The 24,994-nt window shown below is 49.2% G+C and overlaps 1 protein-coding gene across 1 annotated transcript; it reads left to right on the forward strand.

Annotated features, from left to right (window-relative positions):
- Positions 1 to 3,885: 3,885 nt before the first annotated feature.
- On the forward strand, positions 3,886 to 24,994 carry LOC142254688 (CKLF-like MARVEL transmembrane domain-containing protein 3). Its single transcript, XM_075325882.1, is given in 6 exon segments — positions 3,886 to 3,939; positions 3,942 to 4,097; positions 14,051 to 14,206; positions 18,282 to 18,377; positions 20,746 to 20,872; positions 23,341 to 24,994. Coding segments are annotated over 6 exon segments (618 nt in total). The 3' UTR covers positions 23,370 to 24,994.

The following is a 24,994-nucleotide window of genomic DNA, read 5'->3' on the forward strand; positions in this document are numbered from 1 at the left end:
CACAGGGAGGGCTTTTATAATCTGTACCATCTTTGGCCCCTACGGCCTAGTATACACCACATAAAGAATCCCACATAGCAGGGATCTCTGATTAACCCTTTAGGAACCATTTATTGGCCTCTTTGCACCTTTCGATGAGTGTTATTAGCACTGGTAACTTTAAGGTCGAAACCGGTTACAGATCCTGTAATAATATAATAAAGATCTCAGTAAGATTCCTGCCAGAAAACGCCACATTATAACGCACACTGGTCTGACGGGCAGGATATTAATAATTTGGGCACTTCCTCGCTCGCTCTGCGAGTTCCTCTTTTTAGTGTCCAAGAAATGAAGCTGCAAAAAATGCTGACACCATGAAAACATAAAGTAACCAGAAGTTTTGGGGCAATAGAAAATGTGATATTGATATACTGACAAAACTGCTTACTTCCATGGGGATATTGTTGGCTTGCAGTAGGGCTTGCTGATGGTTTCCACTAGCCTGCAGGCTATCACATGAGCAGGAAAGCAAGTGTCAGATCCGGGGCATGACAGATACCGGAGGTGCCGACCAGACCCTATTGACTTATTGGGTCCGTCCGGTTCTGTGATAGTGTCCTGGATGTTACGTTATTCTTCATATGTCACAATCCATACACCATATCTAAATCTGATTGGACAAGTGCCTAATGTTACAGCCACTTTCTGTGCATGGTCCGTCTTTTTTCGCTTTTTTACCTTATCAGGCTTTGAAATCCACAAAGCGGTTAAAAGAAGACTCCGGTCCATTCTTCTGGCACTTTCGGCTTAGATGCCGCTACTATTTTATATATAAAGTGTACAGATGAGCAGCCCCATGAATGTCTGGGTTTGGCTGGACTTTAGTTAAACTTTCGGGACTCACACTTGACCCCAATCAAAGGAAACCCAAACTTCTCTGCTGTAAAATGGTCACAGTGAGGGCTCAGAGGCTGTAAAAGGAAGCAAAATGGGGGCAATTGCCCTGCAAACAATTGTGAATAGGTAATCAATAAAAAAAATGATGTGGGGTCCCCTCTATTTTTGATAATCAGCCCAGGTAAAGCAGATAGCTGGGGGCTGGTAATAATGTTTTGCACCTGTGTTGCCTCCATCTTTATTTAGGGGTTTTGCGGCATCCTATATTATTTATATAATAATATTATTATTATTATAATTATATCCTTATTATATATATATCCTATCAGTGCATTAGATTCTTTGGCCTGGGCAGGTCAAAACTGTTGCCTTCTTTTTGCTGTGAATAATTGTTGATATTTTGGGCGTAATATATTCCTCTTTGTGTTAGTTTTTATATCAGTAAGGGCTCGGGGGCTGTAAAAGGCAGCAAAATGTGGGCAATTGCCATGCAAACAAATGTGGATAGGGAATAAATAATAAAAACAGATGTTGGGTCCCCTCTATTTTTGATAATCAGCTCAGGTAAAGCAGAAAGCTGGGGGCTTGTATTATCAGGTTGGGAAGACCCATGGTTATTTGGCCCCTCTCAGCGTAAAAATAGCAGCCCGCAGCCACCCCAGAAGTGGCGCAACCATTAGATGTGCCAATTCTAGCACTTTCACCCGACTTTTCCTGATAACCTTGGTACGGTGCCAATCAGGGTAATACTTTTGGGGGTTGATGTCAGTGGTGAAGGGATATTGGAAGCCCAGGGGTTAATAATGGATAGGCGTCTATCAGACACCCCCATTACTACCCTGGCAAGTGTAGAGTTAAAAACACACACAGAGTTAAAAATAGTTTATTTAAATAAACACTCCCCCACATTCCCTCATTCACCAATTTATTACTACAAAATAAATCCTGGAAGTTCCAATGTAATCCAAAGGAGTAACGTCCTACGACATCCATGAATTCCTATGGAGTCCCATAGGTTTCAATGGAATCTGTGGGACATTACTCCTTTGGATTATGTAGGAACTTCCAGGATTTATTTTGTAGTAATAAATTGGTGAATGAGGGAATGTGGGGGAGTGTATATTCAAATAAACCTTTTTTTTCCCCCTATGTGTGCTTTTAACTCTATACTTGCCAGGTTATTAATGGGGGTGTCTGATAGACACCTTTACATTATTAACCTCTTTGGCTGACACTACACAGCTGATATCAACTTTAAACAATATTACCCAATTGCCACCGTACACCGGTAGTTGGGAAGAGTCGGGCAAAGTGCCAGAATTGGAGCATCTAAGGCTAGTATTACACATCCGGCTTTTCACTGGATTGCCAGATTTGGCGCACTCCAGTACAGTGTGATACAGTACAATGGCATCCCTCAACTTCCAGGTCACATGCTCCGGTCACATGATAGAATGCTGCGCTGACATTGTACTGTATACACTGTACTGGAGTGCGCCAAATCTGGCAATCCGTCAAAAAGCCGAATGTGTGAAACTAGCCGAATGGATGCGCCACTTAAGGGGTGGCTGCGGGCTGCTATTTTTAGGCTGGAAAGGGTCCAATAATCATGGACCATCCCAGCCTCATAATACCAGCCCCCAGCTGTCTTCTTTACCTTTGTTGGTCATCAAAATTAGGGGGAACCCAACACCATTTTTTTTTTTTTTAATTATTTAAAGAATTAAAAAAAAAATGCTTGGGGTTCCCCCTAATTTTGATAACCAATTAAAGTAAAGCAGATAGCTGGGGGCTGGCATTATGAGGCTGGGAAGGTCCATGGTTACTTATTGGGCCCTTTCCAGCCTCCAATTTTTGATAACCAAGCAAGATAAAGCAGACAGCTGAGGGTTGCAGCCCGCAGCTGTCTATTTTACCTGCGCTGGTTATCAAAAATTTGAGGAGCCCACGTCATTTTTTTTTTATTATTATTTCTTTTGTGCACAGCAGCGTACAGACACCTTCCCCATGCCGAAAAGCGCGTTGATTGGTGAGCATTGCCCAAACTCCGAACACAAACTTTTTTGGTAACAGTCCGCTCTCAAGTCCGAGACTCGGACACCTGCTGTTTGCTATGAGCCCCGAACTTTACCGTTTGGGTTCGCTCATCCCTAATAGAGTGTAAAAAAAAAACAAACAACATCAAAAAAGTTGCTTCAGGGAAAATCACATCCGTGTTTCTGATCCTATAGTAAAAACATTGCAGGTCTTATTTGTGCACATGCCCTTAGTGTATCTTAGTGTATCTCCCATTCATTTCAAAGGGAAATCTTGCACCGTGCGCTGTTCATTTCCACATTTCAGATGAGTCTCGCCTTTTCTAATCTTCAGGCCCCCCAAAAAAATCTGATGTTATATGGATCAGCCATGTGTCCCATATTTATTGATCCATATAATAATTTATTGATCCATATAATATTGAGCCATCCCATATTTATTGATACGTTCCAATTGAGAACCTAAGAAGCCGCATTTCATCTTGTCCATTTTAATTTGCTGATGTACAAACAGTTGTTTATTTATTTGTTTATTTTTCTTTTCCGGATGAAAACTGGACCTTTTTTCTTACTCGTCTGATCCCAGACTGTAAATATTGTTTTCCACTTGGAATAAGAAGTGTTGTGCCAATTCTTTAGGTTTTTTGTGTTTAGGGGGGAGGAGAAAAAAAAGCTCCATATTTCAGGAGCAGAATAAAATGTAAAATCTTTTTCTGCAGTTTTCAGGATGTTTTTTTTTCTGCCAGAAAATCCACATAAAAAATACTCTGATGATGAGGGTGTCTGTTATTGGGAAGGGTGGAGCACTGATCCCTCAGGGAGTCACCCAGCTTTCCCAGATTCCTGATCGTGTGGGGGCAGCGCAGTGTGGAGCCGGATCAGGGGTCAGTGCGCCCCCGGGGATCGTGCGCTGCGGTTTGCGCACAGGATGTGGCTCCGGCGGTGCAGGGGTTAAGGCTGCTCACTTTCACACATGCTGCACTTTTTTTTTTGTTGCACGTTTCCGCATTGTCACAGTTTCCGCTCCCCCCTTTCCCCTTCCCAAAAACAGAGCACTCCTGGCCAGCACACAGCATGGATGATCCGGAGTGCGCGGAGCGGCCCCGGAGATCCGCCCTGAGCGCACTCATCCCGGCCAGGGAGTTCCTGGCATCCAGGAAGGGACAACTGCTGCTGGCAGAATGGGTGAGTGCAGGCTGTACCCAGGGGGCTGCCTCTGTGTATGGAGGAGAGGGGTCCTCACACCCAAGTGGGGGAGTGCAGGCTGGTACCCAGGGGGCTGCCTCTGTGTATGGAGGAGGGGGTCCTCACACCCAAGTGGGGGAGTGCAGGCTGGTAGCCAGGGGGCTGCCTCTGTGTATGGAGGAGGGGGTCCTCACACCCAAGTGGGGGAGAGCAGGCTGTACCCAGGGGGCTGCCTCTGTGTATGGAGGAGAGGGGTCCTCACACCCAAGTGGGGGAGTGCAGGCTGGTACCCAGGGGGCTGCCTCTGTGTATGGAGGAGGGGGTCCTCACACCCAAGTGGGGGAGTGCAGGCTGGTACCCAGGGGGCTGCCTCTGTGTATGGAGGAGGGGGTCCTCACACCCAAGTGGGGGAGTGCAGGCTGTACCCAGGGGGCTGCCTCTGTGTATGGAGGAGAGGGGTCCTCACACCCAAGTGGGGGAGTGCAGGCTGGTACCCAGGGGGCTGCCTCTGTGTATGGAGGAGGGCGTCCTCACACCCAAGTGGGGGAGTGCAGGCTGTACCCAGGGGGCTGCCTCTGTGTATGGAGGAGAGGGGTCCTCACACCCAAGTGGGGGAGTGCAGGCTGGTACCCAGGGGGCTGCCTCTGTGTATGGAGGAGGGGGGTCCTCACACCCAAGTGGGGGAGTGCAGGCTGGTACCCAGGGGGCTGCCTCTGTGTATGGAGGAGGGGGTCCTCACACCCAAGTGGGGGAGTGCAGGCTGTACCCAGGGGGCTGCCTCTGTGTATGGAGGAGAGGGGGTCCTCACACCCAAGTGGGGGAGAGCAGGCTGGTACCCAGGGGGCTGCCTCTGTGTATGGAGGAGGGGGTCCTCACACCCAAGTGGGGGAGAGCAGGCTGGTACCCAGGAGGCTGCCTCTGTGTATGGAGGAGGGGGTCCTCACACCCAAGTGGGGGAGTGCAGGCTGGTACCCAGGGGGCTGCCTCTGTGTATGGAGGAGGGCGTCCTCACACCCAAGTGGGGGAGAGCAGGCTGGTACCCAGGGGGCTGCCTCTGTGTATGGAGGAGGGCGTCCTCACACCCAAGTGGGGGAGAGCAGGCTGGTACCCAGGGGGCTGCCTCTGTGTATGGAGGAGGGGGTCCTCACACCCAAGTGGGGGAGTGCAGGCTGGTACCCAGGGGGCTGCCTCTGTGTATGGAGGAGGGGGTCCTCACACCCAAGTGGGGGAGTGCAGGCTGGTACCCAGGGGGCTCCCTCTGTGTATGGAGGGGGGGGGGGTCCTTACACCCAAACTGCATCTCTTTATTTATTTAAAAAAAAATGATAAAACTGTCCTCAATCTGAGCAGTGCTTGTGAATGCGGGACTGAAGCCATCACTATTCTGGGGGGCAGGGGACTGGTCAAGGCAACACCCAATGCTCCATGAGTTTGGGGGTCAATTTTTTTAATGTTTTGATCAGATATTCCGTAGTTGTCAGCCAACAGCGCCCTCTCCAGACCTACCCAGATACATGCATGATCAGTGTGGTGGAGCGTGCATGCGTTCTCAGTAGAAGTAGAGTAAGGCCAGTTTCACATATAAAAAGAACACGTAAAAAGGTGCATTGAATGTAATGGATCTGGGATCTGCCCAGACACCTCCAGCACCTGCTTATCTTGGAGAACAGGATGGGGCATGTTGACATTCATCTGACCAATCCTTATATCGCCATCACGATATAGGAGGAGCCTATACTCATTATATAACCACCGATCCTGCGGAAAGCATTGCATTCAGATGATCCGTATGTCCATTTCTTGCATCCTTTCTTTCTTTCAGCGACCTGATATCGCTGTTATCTGTATACAGGGACTGTGCGGGCTCATACTATATACAGAGCTCATACTGTGTATGAGGAATCCATGTGGGGGCTCAGACTGTATATAGGGGGCTAATACACTATAGAGGGGTATTTGAGATCTCATACTCATACCTCCCAACTTTTCAAGAAAGGAAAGAGGGACAAAGTATGCGGCGCGCGCAGCGCGCCGCGGCAAATTTTGGCCACGCCCCTAGCCACACCCCTAGCCACACCCATTTAGCAGTAAGGGTCATTCAGCAGATGCCCCGGACTGTTCATTCATATTTATAGCAGTCAGAATTTTTTTATATTTCTATGTGTCACTATATGACATGTTGCTTATTTGTGCCTATCAATCCGTGTTCACACGTTGCATAAATTCTGTTTCTTTTTGTTTCTGTCTGCACCAAACTACACAATAACAATCTTCTCTGTTTTTTTGGTTCAGATGTGAATCTGCGTTTTTAAGTGTTTTTATCATACAGAGAAGCTTTTTCCTGCATTTTTTAAGCTCCACATAGAAACCTCCAGAGAACCCCCCCCCCCCGAAAACCGCAGAATTCAGCAGCATCTTTTCATGGAATCACATCCACTTTACTTGGACAATTACACACAGCAGAATAAATGTGCAAAGAAACAGCAGAAAAAAATGCAGCATTTACACTACATGTGAATATGGACTAATTGTCCAAGCAAAGTGGATGAGACGTCCTGAAATCTCTGCCCCTGGTGCGTGGAAAGACGCCGCTGAACTGTGCGGATTTGGTGTTTCTTTCTTTATAAGCTTCAGGATTCACATCAGCAACAAACATGTATCAAATAAGGGGAACAATGCATAAAAAATACCGCAAACACGCAATAATCAGAGAACATTGTTATTGCACTCGTGGCGCGGACACCTGCAGAAAAAATGCCGCATTTACGCTATGTGTGAACACGGCCTCAGTGATCCATTTTTATTACATTTTTTATGGGTTTTAATAAAGAAAAATAATAAATTGCGCCTTTTTTTTCCCGCCATTTACCGATCCCCATAAATAACCTGATCGCTGTGTTGTTCAGGTCATTACGATTACAGGGACACCAAATATGTCCATGTTATTTGCTGATTTGTGATGTTTATTATTTTATAAAAAAGTGCAATAAAATTACATTATTCTATTTTTTTTTATTATTTTTAGTAACTTTATTAGAAAAAAAAAAAATCCTCTTTTCCTCTCCCTCCAGAATACAGGCGATAGAGATGCTGCTCTGTACAATGTAGCTGTGTCCTGTGTAATCTGCTGTGTAAGAGGCTGCATTGTAGGTTCATTTATGTGAAATCCTCCCTCTGACATCATCAATCCTAGCGGCTCAACAGCTAGAGCAGCTAGGAAAGCCAGGAGGTTGCTGGACACAAGTTTTGAACGTTGCTGGTTTGAATCCAAGGTGGTGAAGATAAAAAAAAAAAAAAAATTGTATTTGTATTTTTTTCCTCATTTCTTTATAGTAGTTTTATGGGAACAAATGAATCTGACTCTTTCACCAACATTGAGATACAGTATCTATCTATCTATCTATCTATCTCTATCCCTCTATCTATCTATCTATCTATCTATCCCTCTATCTATCTATCTATGATTCTATCTCTCTATCTATCTATCTATGATTCTATCTCTCTATCTATCTATCTATCTATCTATCTAGCTATCTATGATTCTATCCCTCTATCTATCTATGATTCTATCTCTATCTATCTATTATCTGTCGTGTATCTATATATCCCTCTATCATCCATCCCTCTATCATCCATCCATCCCACTATCATCCATCCCTCCCTCTATCCCTCCCTCTATCTCTCCATTCATCCCTCTATCCCTCCATTCATCCCTCCATTCATCCATCCATCCCTCCCTCTATCCCTCCATTCATCCCTCCATTCATCCCTCTATCATCCATCCATCCCTCCCTCTATCCCTCCATTCATCCCTCCCTCTATCCCTCCATTCATCCCTCTATCATCCATCCATCCCTCCCTCTATCCCTCCCTCTATCCCTCCATTCATCCCTCTATCATCCATCCATCCATCCCTCTATCCCTCCATTCATCCCTCTATCATCCATGCATCCATCCCTCCCTCTATCCCTCCATTCATCCCTCTATCATCCATCCATCCCTCCCTCTATCCCTCCTTTCATCCCTCTATCCCTCCATTCATCCCTCCTTCTATCCCTCCATTCATCCCTCCATTCATCCCTCTATCATCCATCCATCCCTCCCTCTATCCCTCCATTCATCCCTCTATCATCCATTCATCCCTCCCTCTATCCCTCCTTTCATCCCTCTATCCCTCCATTCATCCCTCCTTCTATCCCTCCATTCATCCCTCTATCATCCATCCATTCCTCCCTCTATCCCTCCATTCATCCCTCAATTCATCCCTCTATCATCCATCCATCCCTGCCTCTATCCCTCCATTCATCCCTCTATCCCTCCATTCATCCCTCCTTCTATCCCTCCATTCATCCCTCTATCATCCATCCATCCATCCATCTATCCCTCCATTCATCCCTCAATTCATCCCTCTATCATCCATCCATCCCTGCCTCTATCCCTCCATTCATCCCTCCCTCTATCCCTCCATTCATCCCTCTATCCCTCCATCCTTCTATCCCTCCATTCATCCCTCTATCATCCATCCATCCCTCCCTCTATCCCTCCTTTCATCCCTCTATCCCTCCATTCATCCCTCCTTCTATCCCTCCATTCATCCCTCTATCATCCATCCATCCCTCCCTCTATCCCTCCATTCATCCCTTCATTCATCCCTCTATCATCCATTCATCCCTCCCTCTATCCCTCCTTTCATCCCTCTATCCCTCCATTCATCCCTCCTTCTATCCCTCCATTCATCCCTCCATTCATCTCTCTATCATCCATCCATTCCTCCCTCAATCCCTCCATTCATCCCTCCCTCTATCCCTCCATTCATCCCTCTATCCCTCCATTCATCCCTCCTTCTATCCCTCCATTCATCCCTCTATCATCCATCCATCCCTCCCTCTATCCCTCCATTCATCCCTTCATTCATCCCTCTATCATCCATTCATCCCTCCCTCTATCCCTCCTTTCATCCCTCTATCCCTACATTCATCCCTCCTTCTATCCCTCCATTCATCCCTCCATTCATCCCTCTATCATCCATCCATCCCTCCCTCTCCCTCCATTCATCCCTCAATTCATCCCTCTATCATCCATCCATCCCTGCCTCTATCCCTCCATTCATCCCTCTATCCCTCCATTCATCCCTCCCTCTATCCCTCCATTCATGCCTCTATCCCTCCATCCTTCTATCCCTCCATTCATCCCTCTATCATCCATCCATCCCTCCCTCTATCCCTCCATTCATCCCTCCATTCATCCCTCTATCATCCATCTATCCCTGCCTCTATCCCTCCATTCATCCCTCCCTCTATCCCTCCATTCATCCCTCTATCATCCATCCATCCCTGCCTCTATCCCTCCATTCATCCCTCCCTGTATCCCTCCATTCATCCCTCTATCATCCATCCATCCCTGCCTCTATCCCTCCATTCATCCCTCTATCATCCATCCATCCCTGCCTCTATCCCTCCATTCATCCCTCTATCATCCATCCATCCCTCCCTCTATCCCTCCCTCTATCCCTCCATTCATCCCTCTATCCCTCCATTCATCCCTCCTTCTATCCCTCCATTCATCCCTCCATTCATCCCTCTATCATCCATCCATCCCTGCCTCTATCCCTCCATTCATCCCTCCCTCTATCCCTCCATTCATCCCTCTATCCCTCCATTCATCCCTCAATTCATCCCTCTATCATCCATCCATTCCTCCCTCTATCCCTCCATTCATCCCTCAATTCATCCCTCTATCATCCATCCATCCCTGCCTCTATCCCTCCATTCATCCCTCCCTCTATCCCTCCATTCATCCCTCTATCCCTCCATCCTTCTATCCCTCCATTCATCCCTCCATTCATCCCTCTATCATCCATCCATCCCTCCCTCTATCCCTCCTTTCATCCCTCTATCCCTCCATTCATCCCTCCTTCTATCCCTCCATTCATCCCTCCATTCATCCCTCTATCATCCATCCATCCCTGCCTCTATCCCTCCATCTATCCCTGCCTCTATCCCTCCATTCATCCCTCCCTCTATCCCTCCATTCATCCCTCTATCCCTCCATTCATCCCTCAATTCATCCCTCTATCATCCATCCATTCCTCCCTCTATCCCTCCATTCATCCCTCAATTCATCCCTCTATCATCCATCCATCCCTGCCTCTATCCCTCCATTCATCCCTCCCTCTATCCCTCCATTCATCCCTCTATCCCTCCATCCTTCTATCCCTCCATTCATCCCTCCATTCATCCCTCTATCATCCATCCATCCCTCCCTCTATCCCTCCTTTCATCCCTCTATCCCTCCATTCATCCCTCCTTCTATCCCTCCATTCATCCCTCCATTCATCTCTCTATCATCCATCCCTCCCTCTATCTCTCCATTCATCCCTCTATCATCCATCCATCCCTCCCTCTATCCCTCCTTTCATCCCTCTATCCCTCCATTCATCCCTCTATCATCTATCCATCCCTGCCTCTATCCCTCCATTCATCCCTCCCTCTATCCCTCCATTCATCCCTCTATCATCCATCCATCCCTCCCTCTATCCCTCCATTCATCCCTCTATCATCCATCCATCCATCCATCCCTCTATTCATCCCTCTATCATCCATGCATCCATCCCTCCCTCCCTCTATCCCTCCATTCATCCCTCTATCATCCATCCATCCCTCCCTCTATCCCTCCATTCATCCCTCTATCATCCATCCATCCCTCCCTCTATCTCTCCATTCATCCATCCCTCTTTGCAGCTGAATAATCTGCTTCTGGTGTCTCACCTGCAGTATAGAGGTCAAGATAACAAAATCTTCCCATTGCTTTCAATACAGGCAGTAGCTCAGTGGTTAGAGCTGCTGCCTTTGAAACAATGAACTCACAGTTCCACGAGTTCAAGTCCTGGCCGCCCTGAAAATCCAGAGCCGATGATAATTTAATTTAATTTATTCACTTCACTGAGGGGAGGAGCCGGGACATCAGCTGTGAGCCGCGGGAGTGCGGGACAGCCCTGATAAATCGTGCAAGTCCCGCAGAATCCGGGATGGTTGGGAGGTATGCTCATACTGTATATTGGCGCTCATACTGTATTTAGAGGGCTATGTGGGGGTCTTACTCTGCAGAAGGAGTTTATTTTAGGGCTCATACTGTATATAAAGAGGCTAGGTCAGGGGTCAAAAAGTGTATAAGGAGACTGTGTTGGGGCTTTACTATATATTAGGAGAATGTGTGGGACTATGTTGCGGCTCATACTGTATATAAGGGCTGATGCTGTATATAGAGGGCCTGTGTGGGGGCTCATACTTCATATAGCGGGCTATGAGGTGACTCATACTGTACATAGGGGGATTGTGTGGAGGCTCTTACTGTACGTAGGAGGCTGTATAGGCCTGATGCTGTATATAGGGGGCCTGTGTGGGGGCTCATGCTGTATATACGGGGCCTGTGTGGGGGCTCATGCTGTATATAGGGGGCCTGTGTGGGGGCTCGCGCCGTATATAGGGGGCCTGTGTGGGGGCTCATGCTGTATATACGGGGCCTGTGTGGGGGCTCATGCTGTATATAGGGGGCCTGTGTGGGGGCTCATGCTGTATATAGGGGGCCTGTGTGGGGGCTCATGCTGTATATAGGGGGCCTGTGTGGGGGCTCACGCTGTATATAGGGGGCCTGTGTGGGGGCTCGCGCCGTATATAGGGGGCCTGTGTGGGGGCTCGCGCCGTATATAGGGGGCCTGTGTGGGGGCTCGCGCTGTATATAGGGGGCCTGTGTGGGTGCTCACGCTGTATATAGGGGGCCTGTGTGGGGGCTCGTGCTGTATATAGGGGGCCTGTGTGGGGGCTCACGCTGTATATAGGGGGCCTGTGTGGGGGCTCACGCTGTATATAGGGGGCCTGTGTGGGGGCTCATGCTGTATATAGGGGGCCTGTGTGGGGGCTCACGCCGTATATAGGGGGCCTGTGTGGGGGCTCACGCCGTATAGAGGGGACCTGTGTGGGGGCTCACGCCGTATATAGGGGACCTGTGTGGGGGCTCACGCCGTATATAGGGGGCCTGTGTGGGGGCTCACGCCGTATAGAGGGGACCTGTGTGGGGGCTCACGCCGTATATAGGGGGCCTGTGTGGGGGCTCGCGCCGTATATAGGGGGCCTGTGTGGGGGCTCGCGCCGTATATAGGGGGCCTGTGTGGGGGCTCGCGCTGTATATAGGGGGCCTGTGTGGGGGCTCGCGCTGTATATAGGGGGCCTGTGTGGGTGCTCACGCTGTATATAGGGGGCCTGTGTGGGGGCTCGTGCTGTATATAGGGGGCCTGTGTGGGGGCTCACGCTGTATATAGGGGGCCTGTGTGGGGGCTCGTGCTGTATATAGGGGGCCTGTGTGGGGGCTCGCGCTGTATATAGGGGGCCTGTGTGGGGGCTCACGCCGTATATAGGGGGCCTGTGTGGGGTCTCACGCCGTATATAGGGGGCCTGTGTGGGGGCTCACGCCGTATATAGGGGGCCTGTGTGGGGGCTCACGCCGTATAGAGGGGACCTGTGTGGGGGCTCACGCCGTATATAGGGGGCCTGTGTGGGGGCTCGCGCCGTATATAGGGGGCCTGTGTGGGGGCTCGCGCCGTATATAGGGGGCCTGTGTGGGGGCTCACGCCGTATATAGGGGGCCTGTGTGGGGGCTCACGCCGTATATAGGGGGCCTGTGTGGGGGGCTCGTGCTGTATATAGGGCTAGTTCAGCTGTTGCTGCCCGGTGGGTATTGTGTATATCTTATATAATTAGTAGTGCACCCATGCATAATACTCGTTGTGTTGTGCGGCTTTTGTGATTTTTGGGGCAGATTTATCAAATCTAGAGCATAGAGGACACAGTCTCTATAGACACTGCTCCTCCAAGTGTTGTGCAGTTGATATAAGCGCCCCATGTGATGCCGTCTTATCTCTGATCTGTAATCTCATTATTCTTCCGCAGCCACTTAATGCAATCATCATGTGTCCCCAGGAGTTTACTCCCTCCAGTCCAGATGGAGAAGGCATCCTCTGTACAAGACCCTGGGGGGGGGTATTAGATAATGAATGTCCGCACCCTGCCCAGGATGGTGGGGCATGAGGTCAGGGGGCGGCATGCAACGACAAAATCTGCTGCTTTCTGGGAAAGCTGGGTGACCGCTGTGGGATGATCAGATTTGTGGGGAGCGGCAGCAGAAATGTTGAGTTGTGGATGACGTTATGGATGATCTGGGAGGGTGGATCTGACATAACGCAGCCCGTGAATCCGGGGTCACACATCGAGCACTGCCGCCCACCCTCATTTCCGCTCATTTAACCATCGCATGTATAGAATAACTTATGGTGGCGATCATCTCTTCTGGGCAATTTTTCGATCTTCGTGATACTGAGATGATCGCATCCTCTATGTGGTCGTCATGAAAAATAAAAGCCTTGTACTTGGGTGTCTTTTTGGTCCCTAAAAAAGCCATTTGGAACCATGGTTTTTGAGGGGGTCACAATGCAGGAAACCACCGCTACCCCTTGTGTTCTACGTAATGTTCCCATTTCGCCTCTTGTTACTCCATCCATTGCGTACATAAGACATAAGCGATAATACCAGGCCATCCATGACCTGTCCCCTCCATACTTCTCTCCCCAATCCTCACAAGACCTTCTCCACTCAGCTTTACCGCCAGGGTTTCTTCCATGCTTCCTCAATCTTCTGGAATTTGCTACCCTAAAATGAGGCTCTAACATCATCCTGACTCTCAAAAGCAATCTGGTTAGAGCCTCATTTTAGGGTAGCAAATTCCAGAATATTGAGGAAGCACGGGAGAAACCTGTTCTAAAAAGCCCACCGTCCTCATCACCCTGCCGCCCCCTCATCAGCAGTGCTCTGACTCTTGTTTTATCACACATTTGTGGTATATATGTCGCCCGCTTCTGCATTTCCCATGTTGATTGATCTCTTTTTCCATTTCCTTCGCAGGTGGTGTCCTTGATCACATTCATCTGTTACGTGGCCTCGACGGCCGTGGCTCTCATGACTGTTCCGCTCATAGAATTCCTCTGGGCTCTCTTCACATTCTTTGCCTATTCCACAAAACTAAATGAACAGCTGAAAGGAGTTTTCTGGCCGCTGCTGGTAAGTGCCCTACATCTGGGGACTTTCCATACTGCGGCTCTGCTTCCCCCTCCACGTCTGGTGACGATTAGTGCAGCTCTGACTATAACATGTTGCATTTCTTTAGTTTTTGTTTTGTTTTTTTGTTTTTTTTTTTCCTCCAGGCGATGGCAAGAGGTATGAAATTTCAAAATAGTCACACGTGTTGTCCCCGAGCAAGGTTCACAAATATATTGCATATATTTTATCACATATGTCATGCAATATTGTCCAAATTATCCCTCCAGTGAGGAAGGAGACAAACTCTAGCGCCACCTATTGGAAGTAGCAATCCTAAAAGTCAAAAGTGTCTTTTTAAACAAGCATTTTCATAAGACTTAGGATTTATACCAGATCAGAATCCCAATTTGCAGACACTGTGTTTCGAGGTGATTGCCCCTCGTCAGTGTAAAGTGTGGGTATCTGATCTGGTTTATGAAAAGCTATGTGGGGACCATGGGGAAGACTATTCTCCTTATGGAGACCTGACAAACCAGTCTGGCTGCCAGTGAGGGGACTTCTAGGTTTGTCAGGTCTCCATAAGGAGAATAGTCTTTCCCGCGATGCAATATTATGTGGCGTTATCCAAAAGCATACTGCCCAGCCTTCCCAGCTCCAGTGGGACAGTCTCGAATTTGAGACACTGCCCAAGGACGTCATGGGAAAGATTCAAATTCTCAATTGCATCTGTGTCATATGGACACCACACACAGTTGAGCATTTAAAGTGCAGCAAGGAGCCAAAAAGTCCTTGCTTCAGCATTCTGTCTATGTACAAACTGAAGATCTACAGAACAGCAGAGATGAGCTCAGTCATTAGAGCACGAAGTGTGAAGCAAGTTGTTTGGGGGACATCATACTGTGTGTGGGGGGGAATGTATTGTGGTGACGTCATACTGTGTGTGAGGGGGGATGTGCTGTGGGGACATCATACTGTGTGTGGGGGGAATGTACTGTGGGGACATTATACTGTGTGGGGGGAATGTGCTGTGAGGACATTATACTGTGTGGGGGGAATGTGCTGTGGGGACATCATACTGTGTGTGGGGGGAATGTACTGTTGAAACATCATACTGTGTGTGGGGGGAATGTACTGTGGAGACATCGTACTGTGTGTGGGGGGAATGTACTGTGGAGACATCGTACTGTGTGTGGGGGGAATGTGCTGTGGGGACATCGTACTGTGTGTGGGGGGAATGTGCTGTGGGGACATTATACTGTGTGTGGGGGGAATGTGCTGTGGGGACATTATACTGTGTGTGGGGGGAATGTGCTGTGGGGACATTATACTGTGTGTGGGGGGAATGTGCTGTGGGGACATTATACTGTGTGTGGGGGGAATGTGCTGTGGGGACATTATACTGTGTGTGGGGGGGAATGTACTGTGGGGACATTATACTGTGTGTGGGGGGGAATGTACTGTGGGGACCTCGTACTGTGTGTGGGGGGAATGTGCTGTGGGGACATTATACTGTGTGTGGGGAATGTGCTGTGGGGATATCATACTGTGTGTGGGGGGAATGTGCTGTGGGGATATCATACTGTGTGTGTGTGGGGAATGTACTGTGGGGACATTATACTGTGTGTGGGGGGGAATGTACTGTGGGGACCTCGTACTGTGTGTGGGGGGAATGTACTGTGGGGACATTATACTGTGTGGGGGGAATGTGCTGTGGGGATATCATACTGTGTGTGGGGGGAATGTGCTGTGGGGATATCATACTGTGTGTGTGGGGAATGTACTGTGGGGACATCATACTGTGTGTGGGGGGGATGTGCTGTGGGGACATCATACTGTGTGTGGGGGGGGATGTGCTGTGGGGACATCATACTGTGTGTGGGGGGAATGTACTGTGGGGGCATTATACTGTGTGGGGGGAATGTGCTGTGAGGACATTATACTGTGTGAGGGGAATGTGCTGTGGGGACATCATACTGTGTGTGGGGGGAATGTACTGTTGAAACATCATACTGTGTGTGGGGGGAATGTACTGTGGAGACATCGTACTGTGTGTGGGGGGAATGTACTGTGGGGACCTCGTACTGTGTGTGGGGGGAATGTACTGTGGGGACCTCGTACTGTGTGTGTGGGGAATGTGCTGTGGGGACATCATACTGTGTGTGGGGGGAATGTGCTGTGGGGACATTATACTGTGTGTGGGGGGAATGTGCTGTGGGGACATTATACTGTGTGTGGGGGGAATGTGCTGTGGGGACATTATACTGTGTGTGGGGGGAATGTGCTGTGGGGACATTATACTGTGTGTGGGGGGAATGTGCTGTGGGGACATTATACTGTGTGTGGGGGGAATGTACTGTGGGGACATTATACTGTGTGTGGGGGGGAATGTACTGTGGGGACCTCGTACTGTGTGTGGGGGGAATGTGCTGTGGGGACATTATACTGTGTGGGGGGAATGTGCTGTTGGGATATCATACTGTGTGTGGGGGGAATGTGCTGTGGGGATATCATACTGTGTGTGGGGGGGAATGTACTGTGGGGACCTCGTACTGTGTGTGGGGGGAATGTGCTGTGGGGACATTATACTGTGTGGGGGGAATGTGCTGTTGGGATATCATACTGTGTGTGGGGGGAATGTGCTGTGGGGATATCATACTGTGTGTGTGGGGAATGTACTGTGGGGACATCATACTGTGTGTGGGGGGGGATGTGCTGTGGGGACATCATACTGTGTGTGGGGGGGATGTGCTGTGGGGACATCATACTGTGTGTGGGGGGAATGTACTGTGGGGGCATTATACTGTGTGGGGGGAATGTGCTGTGAGGACATTATACTGTGTGGGGGGAATGTGCTGTGAGGACATTATACTGTGTGGGGGGAATGTGCTGTGGGGACATCATACTGTGTGTGGGGGGAATGTACTGTTGAAACATCATACTGTGTGTGGGGGGAATGTACTGTGGAGACATCGTACTGTGTGTGGGGGGAATGTACTGTGGGGACCTCGTACTGTGTGTGGGGGGAATGTGCTGTGGGGACATCATACTGTGTGTGGGGGGGAATGTACTGTGGGGACATCATACTGTGTGTGGGGGGGAATGTACTGTGGGGACATTATACTGTGTGTGGGGGGGAATGTACTGTGGGGACCTCGTACTGTGTGTGGGGGGAATGTACTGTGGGGACATTATACTGTGTGGGGGGAATGTGCTGTGGGGATATCATACTGTGTGTGGGGGGAATGTGCTGTGGGGATATCATACTGTGTGTGGGGGGGAATGTACTGTGGGGACCTCGTACTGTGTGTGGGGGGAATGTGCTGTGAGGGTATTGTACTGTGTGTGTGTGTGTGTGTGTGTGTGTGTGTGTGTGTGTGTGTGGGGGGGGGGGTGTACTGAAACCATAAAAATCCTTTAAGACCACCATGTGCACGTTTTGAAATAATAACACAGTGGTCAACCCTTTAAAGACTTTCTGTTCCCTGACGTCCAGTAAATCATTGTTGTTTTAAGTAACTAATATGCAAAGTTTACTAGAAATTTCCATTAACCATCATTTTCTGAAAAAAATAAATAAATAATAATAATGTAAAGCGAGTGTTACAGCAGTTTTGGAGGTGGAAGTGCTGACGTCTCCTCTGGAGTCAGAAACTGAAGGAGGATCAGATTAGTGTTTATTTTGGGTTCAGCATTATTAATTGTAGACCCTCAGACACATTAGGTGAGTTGGCCATGTGATCTGTATAGGGGGCTCCCGACTCCACCCGATAGATGATATTAGGGGAGTGAAGCCGCCTTGTTTTTAGGGGAGACAAGCCGCTGCCAGAATAGTCTCGTCCCCCGCCATCTCGTGTGTACGGGATAAAATAAATCTGCACATCAGATCCCCGGACTCGCGGGCCTGGATTGTCTTCACCGCTTTGTCTTTGTCAGTTGGGGAGGGGGGGATGGTGAAGAGATCCATCCAGACTAAATATTACTGTTACCTTGTGACAGATCTCGAGGCCGGTGATTCATGGCTCCATTGTATGTTTGGATTACGGTGCATTAACCTCACCCCGTGCCCCCCGCTCACGTGGCTCTCTGTCTCTGCTAGGACTTCATCCGCTGCGTCTCTGCCGCCATCATATATTTTGTGATATCGCTCGTGGCCGTGTCCAAATATTCCTGTGGAGCATCGAAAGCTGCTGCGGTGAGTTCTCTATTCTCCATATTACACTCTTAAAGGGTCTAGTATATAGTTCAGTTTTGCTCTTTATGAAATGTGGGGGTTACGGGTTATCAAAACTAGAGATTAAAGTTGACCAATTCCATTAAAACTGGCTGAGAAATGTATATGGGGGACAGCCAACATGATGTTGGGGGGAATAAAGGATATGCTAATGCTTTTCTCAGGAGAAAAGCTACTCCAAGATGTCTGGTAGCTGCTTACTCCGCTCTCCCCATGGCAAAGTGATCTCCTAGCCGAGAATTAAGGCCCAATTCACACGTCAGTGTAACACGGTCCTTGTACAAAGCATGATGTCCTGGCTCGCTGTGGGTCTCTGCACCCCCCCAGCTCAATATATGCATATAAGGCTGATGTCCGGACTGGCCGTGGGTCTCTGGACCTACCAGCTCAATATATGCATATAAGGCTGATGTCCGGACTGGCCGTGGGTCTCTGGACCCCCCAGCTCAATATATGCCTAAAAGGCTGGTGTCCAGACTGGCCGTGGGTATTTGGACCCCCCCCAGCTCAATATATGCCTATAAGGCTGATGTCCAGACTGGCCGTGGGTCTCTGGACCCTCCAAGCTCAATATATGATGTCGGGGCTTGCTGTGGGTCTTTGGACCCCCCCAGCTCAATATATGCCTATAAGGCTGATGTCCAGACTGTCCGTGGGTCTCTGGACCCTCCAAGCTCAATATATGATGTCGGGGCTTGCCGTGGGTCTTTGGACCCCCCAGCTCAATATATATGCCTAAAAGGCTGATGTCCAGACTGGCCGTGGGTATTTGGACCCCCCCCAGCTCAATATATGCCTATAAGGCTGATGTCCAGACTGGCCGTGGGTCTCTGGACCCTCCAAGCTCAATATATGATGTCGGGGCTTGCTGTGGGTCTTTGGACCCCCCCCCCAGCTCAATATATGCCTATAAGGCTGCTGTCCGGACTGGCCGTGGGTCTCTGGACCCTCCAGCTCAATATATGCCTATAAGGCTGATGTCCGGACTGGCCGTGGGTCTCTGGACCCTCCAGCTCAATATATGCCTATAAGGCTGATGTCCAGACTGGCCGTGGGTATTTGGACCCCCCCAACTCAATATATGCCTATAAGGCTGATGTCCAGACTGGCCGTGGGTCTCTGGACCTACCAGCTTAATATGTGCCTATAAGGCTGATGTCCGGACTGGCCGTGGGTCTCTGGACCTACCAGCTCAATATATACCCATAAGGCTGCTGTCCGGACTGGCCGTGGGTCTCTGGACCTACCAGCTCAATATATGCATATAAGGCTGATGTCCGGACTGGCCGTGGGTCTTTGGACCCTCCAGCTCAATATATGCCTAAAAGGCTGATGTCCAGACTGGCCGTGGGTATTTGGGGCCCCCCCCCAGCTCAATATATGCCTATAAGGCTGATGTCCAGACTGGCCGTGGGTCTCTGGACCCTCCAAGCTCAATATATGATGTCGGGGCTTGCCGTGGGTCTTTGGACCCCCCAGCTCAATATATGCCTATAAGGCAGATGTCCAGACTGGCCGTGGGTCTCTGGACCCTCCAAGTTCAATATATGATGTCGGGGCTTGCTGTGGGTCTTTGGACGGACCCCCCCAGCTCAATATATGCCCATAAGGCTGCTGTCCGGACTGGCCGTGGGTCTCTGGACCCTCCAGCTCAATATATGCCTATAAGGCTGATGTCCAGACTGGCCGTGGGTATTTGGACCCCCCCAGCTCAATATATTCCTATAAGGCTGATGTCAGGGCTTGCCGTGGGTCTCCGGACCCCCCCCAGCTCAATATATGCCTATAAGGCTGATGTCAGGGCTTTCCGTGGGTCTCCGGACCCCCCCCAGCTCAATATATGCCTATAAGGCTGATGTCAGGGCTTTCCGTGGGTCTCCAGACCCCCCCCCAGCTCAATATATGCCTATAAGGCTGATGTCCGGACTGGCCGTGGGTCTCCGGACCCCCATCTTGCTGCTGCATTTGGGTCTGGAGGGCCGCAGTAGATCATGGTCTGTACACGGACCATGTTTCACAGACATCTGTATTACATAAATTGTTTCTCAAGGGGATCCATTATGTTGAACCCTAGGTATCCAGAGATTGGGCAAGCGCACCTGTTCCATTCATTGTCTATAGGACTGATGAGACATGTGAGCTCAGCACTCGACTTTTTCCTGGAATCCCATAGAGGTGACAATGAATTGAGAGGTGGAACTTTTGCTCAACCTCTAGAGCCCCATTCTCCGGATTCATAGGTGGGAACCCCAGGAATCCATCAGTTTCTTCAATTTTATGGCTCGAGCATGACTCTACATTGACCTGTTCTGCTCCTCTTACATCCCAGGTGCTTGGCTTCATTGCAACCATCGTCTACGCGTTTGACTTCTACATTATCTTTAACGACCTGATCGAATTCTTAAAGAAGGGAGATTCTGCCGATGAAGAACCTCCGCGACGGAAATCAGATGAAGGTACGTACGTGAGATGAGCTGGAGTCCAGGTAAGGGCCTTCTTGGAGACATGTCTGGATGATGTCCTACAGATTCCTCGATGGACAAGGACAATATTTAGGCAACCTATGGCATGGACGCCGGCAGGTAGGAGCTATGGTCCAGCAGCCACGGACTACTGATGTGGCCATTGGACTACTGTCCCGTGAAGTCTAAATCCTACGATCAATGGGTGCCTTTATCATGAGCTTTGGAGAAAGGACACAAGACGCCTCCGGCTTCATCTGGTCGGAAAGTGTCCGGAAATATGTTATGGAAGGCACAGATATTTCTTGTGTGACCTCCTTGATGATCTTTTCCCGGAGATGGTTTTTCTGTGGCCTCTCGCATATATTTAATTAGTCACCGGATGTAAGCGGCTGCCGGGGTCTGATCAGACAGTGGGGGGGGGGGGTGGGGTGCGGTGCTGAAATGAAGCAGATTATGCAGAGCAAAACAGGAAGGATTCAATTATATCAGCGGTCATCCCTGCCCCGTGCGGCCCACGTACGGTAGTACGAGAGCGGCAGCCACTATTAACCTTTCCTGGCAGAGAACGACGGAGGATGACGTGATCCGTAGTAGACACGAGAGGAAGGAATAGAAGGGGGTTCAGAAATTAAATGTTATATTAATGAATCTTTTTTTTTTTTCTTTTTCCTATTGCAGCTTGGTTATATTTCAGCTGCAATACAAGACAAAACCTATTGACAAGGGGGGCGCTGTTTCTAGATAAAAGCAGCCTGAATATCATGCAGTCTCTGGCCCGAATTCTCATGCTGCAGATTTTGTCGCAGAAATTCCTGCAACTGAAAATCCGTTCCGGTATTCTGAACTGGGTTTGATTCAGATGAACGGAAAAGTTGCAAAACGTTCCGCAACAGAATCGAAAGTGTGTGAAGGCATCTGAAACGTGAAACGTGGTCCATGCTGGGATTGAAATTCCACGCCTGGCCACCAGGGCTCTTGGCCTCCCTCATAGGCATATATGTAAGATAGTCAGTACAAGAAACCCTTCACTCAGGCCGGGTCTTGTGATCCTTGTGTACCAGGGCTCCTGTCTGGCCACCAGGGCTCCCATCCTCCCTCATAGGCATATATGTGACTCAGTTGGCACAGGAGACGCTGCGCTCAGGCCAGGTCTTATGATCCTTGTTTACCAGGGCTCCTGTCTGGCCACCAGGGCTCCTGTCTGGCCACCAGGGCTCCTGTCTGGCCACCAGGGCTCCTCTCTGGCCACCAGGGCTCCCATCCTCCCTCATAGGCATATATGTGACTCAGTTGGCACAGGAGACGCTGCGCTCAGGCCAGGTCTTATGATCCTTGTTTACCAGGGCTCCTCTCTGGCCACCAGGGCTCCTCTCTGGCCACCAGGGCTCCTGTCTGGCCACCAGGGCTCCTGTCTGGCCACCAGGGCTCCTGTCTGGCCACCAGGGCTCCTGTCTGGCCACCAGGGCTCCTGTCTGGCCACCAGGGCTCCTGTCTGGCCACCAGGGCTCCTCTCTGGCCACCAGGGCTCCCATCCTCCCTCATAGGCATATATGTGACTCAGTTGGCACAGGAGACACTGCGCTCAGGCCGGGTCTTGTGATCCTTGTATACCAGGGCTCCTGTCTGGCCACCAGGGCTCCTGTCTGGCCACCAGGGCTCCTGTCTGGCCACCAGGGCTCCTGTCTGGCCACCAGGGCTCCTGTCTGGCCACCAGGGCTCCTGTCTGGCCACCAGGGCTCCTCTCTGGCCACCAGGGCTCCTCTCTGGCCACCAGGGCTCCTCTCTGGCCACCAGGGCTCCTGTCCTCCCTCATAGGCATATATGTGACTGAGTTGGCACTAGTGATGGGCAGTCCGGCTCTTCTTGGTGATCTGGTTCCCATGGTTCCGCCCACCAAAAAGAGCCGGCTCGTTCTTGGCTCCTAGTAAATATATGTTCACCCCAGGCGAACACATATTTAAGATGATAGTAACGCCGCTGAAACCCCGCCCACCCACGGCTAAACCCCGCCCACTCAATCTAATTGGTCCGTTGTAAGTGTCAGGGTTTAGCCGTGGGTGGGCGGGGTTTCGTCCCCTGAACTCTGGAGTTTTACGCCCAATGAGAGCCGTTAGGAGAATTTAGTGGCTGTCACCGGCGATCCGGCTCCTGTCGGTCACCGCAGGGAAGCCGGATTTTTGTGTCAGATCTCTCTGGCCACCAGGGCTTCCATCCTCCCTCATAGGCATATATGTGACTCAGTTGGCACAGGAGACGCTGCACTGAGGCCGGGTCTTGTGATCCTTGTATACCTAGCCTCCAGGGACAACACAATGTGATTATAGCACTGGTCCCAGATTGTCCATAACAATAGACCGTAACAAGGAAATTGTCAAATTCTTTAAAAAAAACAAAACAAAACAAATCCTCTTGCCATTGTACGATGCTTCTTATTCCAGTGACTCTTGTGCTCCTTTCAGATGAAGACACAGACTCGGACTCCGATTGATGGTTTCCTCCTGATGACTAGTGGAAATGTTTTCCTTCCTGCCCCTGTGGATATTTGTGGTGAACGCTGGACCCCACAGATGTGATTACTGTGAAGAGGGAAGGAATTTTGTATTTTTTTTTAATAGAGGAGATGTAAAGAACGTGAAGAGGAGACGTCCAGCAGCCGTATGACTGTGGACCGGTCACACAATATAGACGCGTATCGCCTGCAGATGACGACTCCCAGCAACTTCAGGTTTTTTGGTACATCTTTCCAGATTTTGTATTTTAAAGGACAATTTTTTTATTACCACTCAGTATAAGGATCGGACTTCAGTGAACCCTCCGGCTTTTATGTGAAAGGGACTAATAGCATCACTACAATGTGATTATTATCCTTATACAGGGGCCATAGCAGAGTTTTAGGATAGAGAGGAGTCTTATTTAAAGGGAATCAGTCAGCAGGTTTTTGCTATGTAATGAGAGCAGAATGATGTAGGGGCTGAGACCCTGATTCCAGCAATGTGTCATGTACTGGGTTACCAACAGTCTAAAAATTCCAGGACTGTCCGTAAAAATAGGTCATTTTTGTAACTTAAAAGGATAATTACTGGCAAATTAATCTGTTACAATGAAAATAGCTGATTCTGATTATATCGGCATTGTGGACTGTAAACATTTATCATTTATAGTCAATGATTTATTATGGTTTTCCAACACATCTGTGATTTTTTTTTTTTTTTTTGATAAACCGGCCAGAAAAAAGTTGGCAACCCTAGTCATTTACTAGACTGTGTTTTTCAGTTTCAATACAATCAGTGTTTTATCAGCAGGACAAGGGGTCTCCTGCATCCTAGTCCAACTGATATGTGTAACCCCGCCCCCCAGCACTCATTGGCAGAAAGCTGCCAATCAGTGGTGTGGGTGGGATTATACAGGGCTCAGCATTATGAGCAGTATCAGGTCTGCAGAATAGAAAAAAACAGGGATTGTATCAAAATTAAAGTATCGCTGGATTCAGGATCTCAGTTCCAAAATCATGTTACATAGCAAAAGTCTGCTGACAGATTTAATTTATGGCACCATGCACTCCACCCTGGACTCTTTTTATCCTATTGGAGCAATTAAAGTGGCTGCAGGATTCTTTACAGTACAAGTATAGACTCCTTCAGAAAGCCATATAAATGGCCGTAATACTGTGACCTCCTGTTTTTCATGTGAACCGCACCATATAATCCTGTGCTAACCCAAAATTGTTTCTTGGTCTGGGAATGGACTGTGGGGTCTTCCTGACCTAAACCCAACAGCATTATATATGGCTACAAGACTGTTGGGTTAAAGGTGAGGAGACCCGCGGCCGGTCCGTACATTGCAGTGCATGCTCGGACCAGGAATCGGTCCTAGCAAAGAAGGGGGGGGTCAACGTGCTGTGCACCGTCCAATCATAGCGCTTCCCATTAAGTTAACCAGAAATTTGTGAAAGATCGCGCTGCAAACATAAGATATGACGTAAGTAATAAGCCTTATTAGAGCCGAGAATTTTATATCAGTGTTACTGTACATGAAATTTATTATTTTTTGCACTTGAGTAACTTTGTACAATAAAAAAAGTTCACAATTTAACCAATATCCATGCATTAAATA

This window comes from Anomaloglossus baeobatrachus, chromosome 10, assembly GCF_048569485.1.
Source record: "Anomaloglossus baeobatrachus isolate aAnoBae1 chromosome 10, aAnoBae1.hap1, whole genome shotgun sequence".
Taxonomy (NCBI): Eukaryota; Metazoa; Chordata; class Amphibia; order Anura; family Aromobatidae; genus Anomaloglossus; species Anomaloglossus baeobatrachus.